The 13,161-nt window shown below is 37.8% G+C and overlaps 1 protein-coding gene across 1 annotated transcript in view; it reads right to left on the reverse strand.

Moving 5' to 3' along the window:
- Positions 1-1,389: 1,389 nt before the first annotated feature.
- rl (Mitogen-activated protein kinase rl) overlaps positions 1,390-13,161 on the reverse strand; it is a 25,502-nt gene continuing 13,730 nt past the window's right edge. The window contains exons 3-8 of the mRNA XM_045751238.2: positions 11,761-11,871; positions 10,759-10,893; positions 9,207-9,323; positions 7,245-7,412; positions 4,344-4,532; positions 1,390-4,132 (exon numbers count right to left, since the gene is read on the reverse strand). Of these exons, the coding sequence (XP_045607194.1) occupies positions 3,995-4,132; positions 4,344-4,532; positions 7,245-7,412; positions 9,207-9,323; positions 10,759-10,893; positions 11,761-11,871 (858 nt within the window). The 3' untranslated portion in view covers positions 1,390-3,994. The remainder of the gene's footprint in view (positions 4,133-4,343; positions 4,533-7,244; positions 7,413-9,206; positions 9,324-10,758; positions 10,894-11,760; positions 11,872-13,161) is intronic.

A 13,161-nucleotide genomic window follows, 5' to 3' on the forward strand; every position in this document is an offset into this window, starting at 1 on the left:
CCTAAAGTACATTAATTTTTTTATCTGGAAGCTTATAAAACCTGTATATTTTTAAATTATGTTTGGAAGCTCAACAAATATTTAACGTGTTTGGACAATGCAAGCTTGGGTAACTTGGAAAAAATGTACAATGCTCTAATGGTACACTGAACACTAAAAATACTTGAAAGGCAATACAGTATATCAATTAACAAGTCAGACGTCACATTTAATTTCTTTTTACTAACGGCAAATCCTCCACAAATTTCACATATCAAACGGCCATATAAAGATTTTACGGGACTGGTACACTGATGACTAATTGCCAAATGCACCTTTCCAAGGATGCTCGGCCACAAAATTCTTAACCATTCCTGGATAGTATGTATATAACAATGACCGGTTGGCAAGGTTATGCTTTTTAAGCAGAACACAGAACCGATATAAATTAAGTGAAAAACCACCACCAACTTCACAGATTTCTTTAAGAAAGCTGTATACTGTACTACAGGTCAATGGCCTCACCAAACTCGAAAACCCATCTTTTCCTGGGTTTTGTTATTGTTTATTAGTAGTAAGAAGTGACAAACATTGGCAAGAACTAAAACCAAAACAATTGATTCATTACACAAATATTTTCAGGTTTCTTTTTTCTAATCTTGCCACAAGGATTACCCAACATCTAACTTCATCTATTGTCTAAAAACTTTACTTTTATTTAGAATCTGCAGTGTAATGTCATTAACAATCGACACTGGAAAATAATCACACTTTGGTTTTCAATCGCAAAACCATAATTCAAACAAGTGCATTTCTTTGCACTAATATCTTCATATCAGATTTTAGCTGTTGACCCCCACCCCCTCCCTATTCCATAAAACTATGGGTAGAAACACCTACATTCTTCCCACAAAAAACACATTATTAACATTGCATGAGGTGATCCTTGAATTAGGCTGGAAGGTGATATGAGAATTCTTGCACTTCATTGGATTTAATAAGCTAAAAGAAAACAATTATTATAAAGCATACTAACTTTATAATCCTTAGTGCATCTGTAAACTAAATTTACCCAAAACATGAAGAGTATTAGTAAGTTTATTCACAACAAACTATGTAAGTGACCTTATGATTCTACATCTATAAATAAAGCATTTATGCTTAAGAACATTTGTACAATTCCTTTAAATTTGTATGAAACTAGTAAAATGTAAACTAAAAATAAATAATAGTAACACTGCCTAAACAAAAATGAGATAACAATATAAAGTGATCGAAACACAGAATCTTGAATAAAAGTTATAATTACACCCATTTTGTAGGTTATTAGTAGCCATTTCACAATGTTCATGTTGTGCTTACCATGAATTGTATACTCATAGAAAATGGGCAAAAAACAATATCTCGAACTGTGTTTTGACATTTTTTAATACCCATAGATATTCCACAAAATGTTGGCAATTATGACATTTTACTGGAAGTGCGTGATATACTTTGTTATGAATCCCTGATACGATCATAGGAACTCCTTATGGCACACTGACGTCAGAAAAATAAGTTGTCATTACTGGCACGTCAAGACTACATGTACCCACTCTGACCTAATAAATGGATCACCCCACAGTGAGGGAACATGATACAAATAACATGACACAGAACAGTTATGCCCACATACAGTCACACTTACCATGACTATGAGCTTGAAATGTCCATAGACAGGAAAAGACCATCATCACCAAACTGCACTTTGATACTGTTTATCTGCAACAGTTTGTAGGCTATTTTCTTGGCATTCACTCAAGTGTAAAATCAACAGCTATCAACAAGGTAGACAGCAGATAGGGGAAAAAAAACTGACCTCAAAGTTGTCAACATTGAGCAAATTAATCCACATAAAATTCTCAAACTCACAAATCAGATGCAGGATATTTTTCAACGTTTTGTATAAAATTCAAGAACTTGGATACTTTGTAGGACTTTGGAAAATAAAAGAATAAATTTGAGATGTACATAATAATCTTGAGCTAAAATTATAAATGCATGACTCTTGAATAAATCCTGCTGTCTAAATACAGCTCTTTGGGTACTAGTCAACTTGTACCCTTGGACCTCTGTCCATAATATTGGGATATGATATGCTTGTTACAGAAATCTGCCCTCATTATGAAAGGTTTGCTCCCTACAATGTTTCTTATCTGTTTAAGTATATCCCTGACATGTGATCAATGATCAACACTTTGCATATCCTTCCCAAGTCATAAAATACCATTCATGACATTTAATATCAGAAATGCTCTTTCGAGCCAACACATTAAATACAATGCTAAACCCCCTATAGAAAAAAAATAAAAAGATATATTCAACCCAAAATAAGACATCATACTCTAATATGGGCATAAGTAGAAGTAAATTTTAAGGTTCATTTACCCACCAAAGATTTTCACATTTCTTGGTGCCAGGTTGATATGACATGTAAATACTAATCTTATAGCCAACAAACTTGAAAACTAAATTATGAATGCCATTGTTTACAAGTGCTAAAGAAACTGGAGCAATAAAAAAAAAAAAAAAAAAAAAGACAAGTGGCGTAAAGAAGGATCTCCCAAGAACCAAATCCTAAATACTGCAATTAGCTATGCTGTATGGATCCGCATACAGTTCAAGGTATCATGAGAACCTCCTGTCATAGGATAGTCATGTCAACACTGTATCTCTTGGGTAGTGCTCAGGAACAGTATATTTAATGTCTTTTAGTAGTTTTAAGAACAACATAATACAGTAAGAATAAATCAGTTGAGCACAAGACTTCATTAAAAACACTACTGACATCACCAGATAAAAAATATTTTTATACCTTTAACATTTAAACATCCCTTCCTTTGACTTTTAGCTAAAATGGCAGTTAGTACAGTATTTCCAATGTTGAATAAATCTCAATGTTTATGACCTCCTCTGAATCATAAGCAGCAGTGCCTTATAACACCGATTTATCAGGGAGCGAGACTGGCTGGAATGCATATATACCAGTATATATATATATACACAGTGTTCCTAGTCTTGACATGTAAGTGGCTAGTATTGCAGGAATTACATTAGAAAGGTAGTACAAATTTTACATTACAACCCCAGTATTCTATATAAGTAACAGCTTTCCAAAAATAATTAAGTAATTTTCATTTCCCTTCCACAACCCAGCCTTCCCTCCCTCACCAGGAAACAAAATCCAGAAGCACTGAACAACCACATTCCAAGGGTTGTGAACAATAGTAGTAGGCATCCAAAGAAGGTTAACAATAACCTCCTTGCAATTACTGTACATCACCATACAAATTTCTAAAGTAGCATGGCATTGACTGTCCAAGAGGAGCATACAAACAATACCACTCAAATAAGCAAACACCACTGTTACTCTAGAAAGAAATCACTTAATGAGGATTATGTCCCTTGCTTCTGAAAACACATGTAACCTGAACTTGTCTAAAAATTTAAGCAATTACCAGCCATATGTGACACACACATGTTCAGTAAAAGTGCCACAAGATTGAAAGTAGTGATTAGATTCTTGGAGGAGAGTTCCTCAGAATCTGACACTACAAGTCATTAAACATCTTGTCCTCTGTGTCTACAAACTGGCATCGAACCTTTTACGATGCTCATAGCAGATGAACTCTTTGCAAGCTCACTTCCTAGATGAAATACTCAAGAGTCTTTCATATTGCCTAAATGACTTTTAAAGTGAGGCACTTCCTATTTTTGTCACAAAGAAATCATGGCCTTTGTTTCAGGTTCCTCATAAACCTGAAAGGGGTTTTCAAGAGCAAATAATCTCCAATGGCCTAAACATTGCATTCTTCATTGTCAAGACTCAACACAGTTCCTGGTATTACTTGAACCTTCAACAAAGAGGCTAGCTTGCCAAGAGTTTAATGACATTTCAATGAGTGTCCTCCCAAAGAAGTTAGCCTGGTCATACTATACCCCTCATTACTCAAAACACTTCTTAATCCTATCTTCTTCAGTTTTGCTGCATAGGTGTTTCAACAACAATTCGTTGTTTAAATAGCACTGTTTCCTGAAAGATTAATTCTTTGAGTTTCTCCTTTGGTAGATCATCAAGTTCCATTTCAAATTTGAAAGGTTCCTCGGCAACAGGCTGAAAAAATTAAACAAAACACTGGAATTTAAAACCTATACAATAGCCTGCTGCACAAGTTTTTAATAATCTAACAGAAATGTCATAATAATACGGAAGGATGGAAATAGAATACGCATTTATTAAGAAAATGAGAGAACATTATTTAAACATAATACATTATATAATTCATGCTATTCATTATGCTGGGTATATACTGAATTCCACTTACCTCATCTGCAGGGTCATAATACTGTTCCAAGTATGGGTGAGCAAGTGCCTCTTCAACTGTAATGCGTTTGTGAGGATTAAAGGTCAGCATCTTGTCTAACAGGTCTAATGCTTTGGCATCTGCATTAGGGTAGAGCTTTGTCCAAGGAACCTTTGGCTTGTAAGGTAAAGACTGCAGATAACTTCTGGCCTGTAAATTAACCGGTCTTTAACTAGATGTTTTTGCTATTGCAGCCAATTAGGCAATGCACTCCCAATTTCTGTGCAAGGGATATTCCACAATACTGCCAGAAATATTGTGAATAATGTGGATATATGTTGAGTGCAAGTAGGATGGACACATGGTAGTGAAGAGGTGGGATGAACACATGGTTGGTATTGATGAGTGAGGTGGGATGGACACAAGGTTGGTAGTAATGATGAGTGGTAGAATGCTACAATAAGAGCACCAAGATACACTAGGAGAGAAGGGATGCGATACTTTAAGGTTCCAGTCCACCTGTGTGTTCACGACCACAAGTCTTCCAGGCATCTCAGGGTCACCCCGCTCAGCGAGATCTTAACTCTCTATCCTCTTAAAGCTTCCCCAGTAAGTTTTTGGGTTATTACTATAACATTTATATATTTGATATCAAAATGTTCACAAATGAATTTGATAGAGTAAAGATGCAAAATAAAATGTGATTTAACAGAACTTGCATGACAGTGATGAATATATCAATTGTTCTCAACATTCCTTATTAAAATTTCAATATTAATAAAATAAATTATTTGGAAATGTGCACACATTATTGGTCTATGTTACTGTTTAAAGAAATGTAATTTTCATACTTTTCGAACAGGTAATTTGCAAAGCACAGTGAAATTTCCATTCACGTTGGCTCTAGGAGATTCGAACAGTGGACCTGATGCACGTGAGGCCGAAGCTCTATTGACCGAGCTATTGAGTGGTCTTAATAAGGAAAGTTTCCAGAAGCAGCAGCCTGCTGCCAAACTGGAATTTTTAACTCTCCCTGACTACTACTGAAGCTCAGAGGAATTAGTGATCTATGCCCACATCGTATAAATTTATATGACGTGGGAAGAGAGAAGTTGAACAGTAACAGCCTTTTTCATTTGAAGGATAATAAGATATAAGGCATTGGGACTATAGGAGAAGAGGACATGGGTGGAAGTTAGAAATGCAAATGAGCCTGAGAAGGTGCAAAGAAATGCTAGTGTGAATGCTCAACAAGTGGAATGCACTTAAAGAAGTTATGGAAGCCATCTCCATCCATACAGATTGAAGAGAAAATACAAGTGAACTTAAATATTAGTAACTGAAAAAGCACCAAATACAAATATATAGAATTCAGGGGCCTAGAGCTAGAAATTACTCTCAAAAGACTAACACGGGACGGGGTGTTAGCTCTGCTCTGTCCTTTACCCTGTCCGTGAATATGCTTGCTTAAACTTAATTCCAGAGGACCCCAGAGCTAACTCTCAGCCGAGTCCCACGCCACATGGTCTTAGCCGCTCAATCAGCTAAGATTCTACAGCCATGTGACGTCGTACTAGGTTTTCTAGCAAACTCAAGGATCTCTTTACGCCGCCACCACCAGACCAGTAACCAAAGCTGTCAATTAATCGGGGTCTGGACCAATTAATCAATCATTTAACCCTTGGGGCTTAATCCCCAAATTACTTGGAAAAGGGGGGATGAATTTACGTTAAGTGTACTCAAACAAAGCAAAGGGATATATTAAACTCTTGAACTGGGCTAGGCTTGCGACCCAAATAAACCCAGACTCGTGGAGACCAAATGGCAAGGACCATCACATGTAAAATCACTCATGGTAATACTCGGGCCGGGCTTGGGAGTAGAAGAACTCCCAGAACCCCATCAACCAGGTAACTCAAAAATACGAAACGAGAAAATCTTAACAGAGTTCATTACCAAAAGCTAAGAAATATAAAATAATTGGAAACACTCCCTAGCTATCATTCCCTAAATTAACTTTCCTATAGAGGCAGATGTGAGATTACTAACTCCACTGCAACTTTTACCTTAACTATGAAGACCAGCCGATGGAGTGCTGATCTCTGGAGAGGTGAGGATGGTTGACTTCTTCAGTTGCTGCCCAAATCCACACTGATCATGCCTAGCTCTCCTCACAACGGAGGCTATCGGGTATTACTTCGCCAGGTTTAATAAATTTTCTAAGCAGGATTTAACTTGATCAAACTAATGCTAATTACTGGCAAACCCCAGATGATTGAATTCTCATAAAAACTGATGGTAATTGTACAGGCATCTTAGGAAAAGGCTATTTCCAATTACAATATTGGCTAGTGATCTGAATTTGAACTTTGTGAATTACTAATGTGGTCACTCACTGGGCCGCGTGACCTTGACATGGTGAGTCATCCGGAACCCAAACTAGTCCCTCCACATGCCGTCATTTCTCTGCCTGTATACAACCCTATTCTCAACCTTCATTCTACATACATGTAAACGTAACATACATACATATACCAAATTAGTTATTACTGTATTTCGTTGACATATTCATTATATGTTGCTTTAAAAAAAAGGAGATGGCCATCTTGTATTCTAAAGGTGTTAATCCCTAAATCCCAGGAGAGATGACCCATGCTCCCAAAGTCAGGTCGACTACCCTGTCACTGCAAATTTTGTACAAGGGCGTATGCCACAGCCTTCCATACAATCAGCTATTTAAAATAGCTTCAGCTGTTACAAGACAATGACACCACTTGGAACAAAAAGATCTGGCATAACCATATGCCATACCTATCAGAAATACCTAATCATGAAAATGCAACCAACCATACTGACTCCAGGACAAAGATATATTCTAAACTACAGTTATAGAAATGGTTTTAAAGTATACAAACACTGCACCTTTTCGTTGATGATACAATCAAGGTCCTCTTGACACGGAGAGCCCAGTATGCCAAGAATGTGGTTTAACTGATCCAGATAATGCTTGCCAGGAAACAAAGGACGGTTTGACAACATCTCCGCTAAGATGCACCCCACCGACCAAATGTCAATCGACTTGGTGTAGCCCTGAAAATATTTGGGAAGTGCTGTAAATATACAATAAACTAATGAAATAAAATGATTACAGCTGTAATATTCGGAAAGAACATGAAGTGCAGTATATGAAGTGTGACTGAAAAGTTTCAAGACTTGTTTGAATACTGAATTGCATGTGAAAGATGCAACCTGAACCCATATCTAGTCAGTCAGGGATTAGTAACTCAAAGGCAATCTCATCACTTCTCTCCAGAGCCATGTAGGAACAAAAATTTTTGATGCATCTCATTATCATGATCTCACAATGAGGGTCTGGTCCACAGAATTTGTTGCTTAAATAAATCAATAAGTTTATTTCATACTTTCTCCAAGGCACTGTAGTAAAAATCCCATACAATTCACCATTTGATCATGTAAAACAAATCTCTGGTGCACCAGGACCACGCTTAAGAAATGAGATGCAAGCCATATAACATTTAAAACTTCATTGTTTATGTAATACAGTAATATTGTTTTGTGTTACGTGGACCACCTAAATACGCTCCTCACCAAACCAGAAAGTCATACTTCCCCATGTAAATAGCCAAGAAAGCACCTAGTTTTTTTTTTATAACATTTAGAGGTATACACATCTGTGGTTACAAAGATTGGAGACCCAGGAGCTGCCAGCTTCCTCACTTGCTACGGGGTTGCAAGGTTGAATTGGGACACTTTCCTCGTGAGTGGCTGAGGTGCTCCCCTTAAGTGGACAGTGGCACAGGTGAGAGGGGGAGTAAGACCCGGGGTGATGCCACACTTGCAACTTACTAATCACACTTTGCACAACTTGTATACAGGAATGAGTGTTCATACAAATAGTTGTACAACAAAGATTTCAAGAAAAGCTTAAAGATAAAAAAATCTATCAGGATAATAAATACAGTACATGTACAATAAAATGAGCATTAAACATTGAGAATAAAAACTTTTTTCACTGTACAAAAAGTGTTAGTCTTGTTAATTCTTTTTTTTAAGCCAAATATTTGTAATTTAAGTGCTCTCTCATAACAAGTGCCTGAAAAATGCAACTTACAAGGTTTGTGGCTTGACATAACATGGTGCTAAGAGGAACAATGTTTAATGAAATAAATTAAAATTTAGCACGTTATTATCAGACTATAATGATGAACTACGACAACTGACAGTGGAGAATAAGAGACATTCAGGCATTAATAACTAGACCAAGTAAAAATTTTGCAAGTGACTATTAAAGGATAAATACTATTGAGCGGAATACATAAGACATCTCTCTAAACTTTTGTATTTATTTCTAGACAATACACAGATAGGAGTGAAGCAGCTAATGCAATGGATTTTATAGTTATGTTGGGATTTAGGCATTGGGCCAGATATAGCAATCAGTCGGTTATTCAGTGCCAAATTTTCCCTAGAAATCTGCTAATCATTGTATTTCCAGGTCCACAATTACTGCCAAGTGGTGAAGGGAAGGAAATTATCAGGAGAAGGCACCGAGCCATTATGACTATACAGCACTTGGGTGGGATCAGGATAAGGATTTGGGACAGGATGGGGCAGGGAGGGGGTGAAAAGGAATGGTGCCCAAACACTTGACAACTGGGTTTTGAACACTGACCTGAATGAAGCAAGACTGTCACTCTACCGTCCAGCCCAAGTGGCTTGGTGCCATGTGGTGAACAAGTGGTAAATGAGTGACAGAACAGTGCATAATTGTCCCACCTTCCTCACGATACAAACTGAGGTCCTCTTTGAGACACACACATCCACCTTAAATTAACTACAACTCTGTTCTGAAGATTGGCTTACCTTTGAATTGAGCATAATTTCTGGAGCACGGTACCAGCGTGTGGCGACATATTCTGTTAGGAAACCTGTGTGGTCGTGCTCAGGGTCAGCAACTCGAGCTAACCCAAAGTCACAGATCTGAAAAATATTACGGCATCAAAAATATGCAAAACATAAATATTGTATATAAATGTGGTACTGTATAGTACTTCATAATTAAAAGTTATTCCTATTGCTAGGGATACCTAATACAGTAGTCCCATTGCCAGGGACACCTAATACAATAGTCCCATTGCCAGGGACACCTAATACAGTAGACCCATTGCCAGGGACACCTAATACAGTAGTCCCATTGTCAGGAGACACTACCTATGGTTTAACTTGTATCACATCTTTAGGTTTCTTTTCCTCCCAGTCATGCCCAGGGACAAGATCTTACGGTGATTTGAACAGTAATACTGTTATTGACAGCTGACAACAGGCCTTTGATATACATAACCATAACAACCCTGCACTTGGCACTTCCTGCAGAAGCCTATCTATTATCCTCTTGAAAACTTTAACCTTAGTTCCAGCAGTGTTTCTTAAATTTGCTGGCAGAAAGTTGAAAAGTCAAAGACCTCGGATATTTATAGCATTTTACACTTGTGCTCATGCTCTACTGTACTCTGCTCTTGTGCTATATGCTTCAGAGTATCAATTCTACACTTCCTACTATATCTTCCACTACAGTATGTTATAATTTTATTGTGCATATTAGGGATCTGATATTCAAGTTTTTTCCATGAAAGGTATGGATTACAGGATGTGACATTTATCTTGTCCCCCATTCTAGAGCAAATTCTCAGCAATTTAAATATTTTACAGTCAGTATGTAGTAAATGATTTTTGCTTGCCAAATATTTGAGATCAACAGTTCATGTTATAAATACTGAGGACATTCCCTGTGTACCCACAGTGCACATGATCTAATTACAAAAGTTGTTTTTCTATTGTCACAAAAAAGTAATAAAAGTTTCAAATCGATATACCAAGTTACTTTTAATATTAACGTGAACCACTAAAAACAGATGAATATCCCAAGAAATCATATAACATTACATTAACCAAAAAGGCCATGGATTAAGGGGAGGGTTGCATATGCGAAGTGTGTTCGTAAGCCTTAATAAAATGAAGCCCCCTCACCTCTATTCCTAAGGCTCCAGGTACAGTTTCTCATAAACTATCAACTGCAAGGTACAGGTAATAATCAGGAGAGAGTACCAAGTCAGTATGACAAGCATACACTGCGAAGAAATAAGGGGATAAACTAAGAGCTGGGATATGCAGAGTGAGAAGTTATAACATCGCTTGAACCATCAGGACTCGTCTAAAAACCCTGCAAGAAGCAAGGCTGACATTGTACTGATCAGAAGAAAATGGTAGGGGTAATGCACTGCAAACTCCCTATATATTATAAATTTCATTAACAGTAACAGATAACCTTAAACTTGACAATGTGAGTGTGTCGAGTGATACCTAAATAAACACAGATCATCCAGCTGACGAATAATATTCAAACAGGAAGGCCTACCTTCAGGTCACATGTAGTATTCAACAGCAAGTTAGATGGTTTCAAGTCACGGTGCAGAACATTCGCAGAGTGAATATATTTCAAGCCTCGGAGAATTTGATAGAGAAAGTAGCAAATGTGGTCATTACTCAGTTTCTGAAATTGTAAATATGAAGAGAGATTTACATGGTAAAGGGCTTCTAAAAATATAAATATAATTTTTTTATGAAGCACAAGAAAGCCCATGAAATAGGATTAAATTTAACAACATAGCATTATGTACTGGTGATGTGTGACAATTAAGCTGTACCTTTACTGAAGTTCAAAGTAAACAAGATGTATTTTTATAATAGCCAATCAAGGAAGCTAACCCAGGATTCTATATCAGGCACATTCCACAATGCAAAAAACTTTGAATGGTGTTGGCATATGGTAGGCAAGGGTGGAAGTGAGGGTGGACATATGATTGACGGTGGATGGATGGGGTGTGGAGGTGGGGGTGGGCATATGCCTGGCAGTAGTTGGGTGTGTCTCGATGGGAATGATTAACAATATATAATACAAGAGTAATGTGATAATATTTTGACTACAAGATAAGGCCAAATTACAACATGACTAAATAAAGGTTAGGGGAAGGAACCAATACTCATAATATCTGAGAAATATTGTGATCTCAGTAAAATTAGACCATTCTGTTGATAAGTGAGTTTGTATCCTATTCAAGTGTAAAACGAAGCAGAATCCAGAAGGGACAGTGTGACTGAATAATAATAATAATGAAAATAATGAAAATGGCAGTGGTGGTGGAATATCAGTACTGTATGCACTGTAACCAAAGCTAAAACTGCTTATACAGTACAGGTCTAGTAAGTTTTGTGATTGTAACAGCTTACTCAACAAAAAATATTTTACATCAACACTGAACATGAGAGCATGAAACACCATTCATGAGATTGTTTAGTAATAGAGAACTACTAATGTAGAGTTACTTGTAGGAAGAAACAGCGAGAAAATGTGACAAACCTGGGACTTGAGAAGCTTGTATAAATCGGTTTCCATTAAACACTGTACAATATAAACGTCCTTCATTGCATCTATCTTCTGGGATCGTATTATGTCACGGATATCTATCACCTAAAAAAAAATCAGAAAATGTTAACCTATTCACAGTACATATACACACGTTGACACGTCTTTATCATTATGTTACCCAATCTCCCACTTTCATGAGGTTGGGGAGGCATAACATCAAAGGAGGAATGGGAGCAATATAATAAAAGGTTATAGGTATACACTAGCAAAATTATGCATTGAGCTTTCTGAGAATAATGGGACAGGTATCTTGTTTGGTTTCTCATTGCCAGTGACAAAGCTTGTACTTAAGACTCATCGAGGTCCCTCTTGGCCAACTTACTAACTTCCTGACAATATAACCCATAACACTTTGTCAAACTCCCAGATATCTATTTACAGTACTAAGTACTGTTGCCTAGGGGCAACAACGTAGGCCCAGCACTGCAATGAAAAAAAAAAAAAAAACTCCAGCAAGCAGAGACCACCTGGCACAGATGGTACACATCCTGTGTACACCACCAAAGCTGCTGCCACCAGGTAGAAAGGCCCACCAGAAGGGCCAAAACTCATGGCTGCTGGTAAAATGGTAAAGGCTAACAGCTGCCACCACACAGCATAATACAGGAATGAAGGAAAGGCAGGGAGCCAAAGTTACAAGGAATGTAAACAAACCCTGAGGCAACCTGCAGAAGGAATGACCTTCGGCATGTAGGAAAAACCAAGGTACAGTACATCCTGTAAACTTGTATCCAGTGAGGGCTCAATATACTGGTATAAAGTATACCTGAATCACACCAAAGACCCGCCGGGGATTTCCAGGCCATGACAGTGAAACCCAACCAGGGACACCAGGTGAAGCAGGCCGCTTGGCAGCAGACACTGAAAACAGCTCCGGGAACGGAAGCCGAGTAGGGCATAAGCAGCACACCATAAAAGAAGCATGCAAACTCCAGAGCACCCTAAAAAAACCTTACCTGCCTCCAACTCGGAGCCTCACAGAGGAGTCAAAGACACCCTCCACAGGAGGCCAGCCGCTCAAGAACAGACACCCAAACCCACCAGGGAAAGTAACCCTGACTGGGCAAAGGCAACACCAGCGAGCGTCTTTGAAGCAAACCTAAGCCCATGCTGCTCGAGGTGAACAGTTACTCAACGTTTACACAAATAAGGCATAAAAGCACTTGTGCAACACTACCAGAAATGAAACAACATGCAAACAGCCCCAGTAGGAGAGAGTGCTACCTCTGATGCTAAATGATGCTAACACTTATCTGGACAAAATGGGACTCATGTCAAGGGCAAAATATTTGACATGAAGAGCACTTGTGAATGTGTCCCCACCAGGTGAAT

This window comes from Procambarus clarkii, chromosome 23, assembly GCF_040958095.1.
Source record: "Procambarus clarkii isolate CNS0578487 chromosome 23, FALCON_Pclarkii_2.0, whole genome shotgun sequence".
NCBI lineage: Eukaryota > Metazoa > Arthropoda > Malacostraca > Decapoda > Cambaridae > Procambarus > Procambarus clarkii.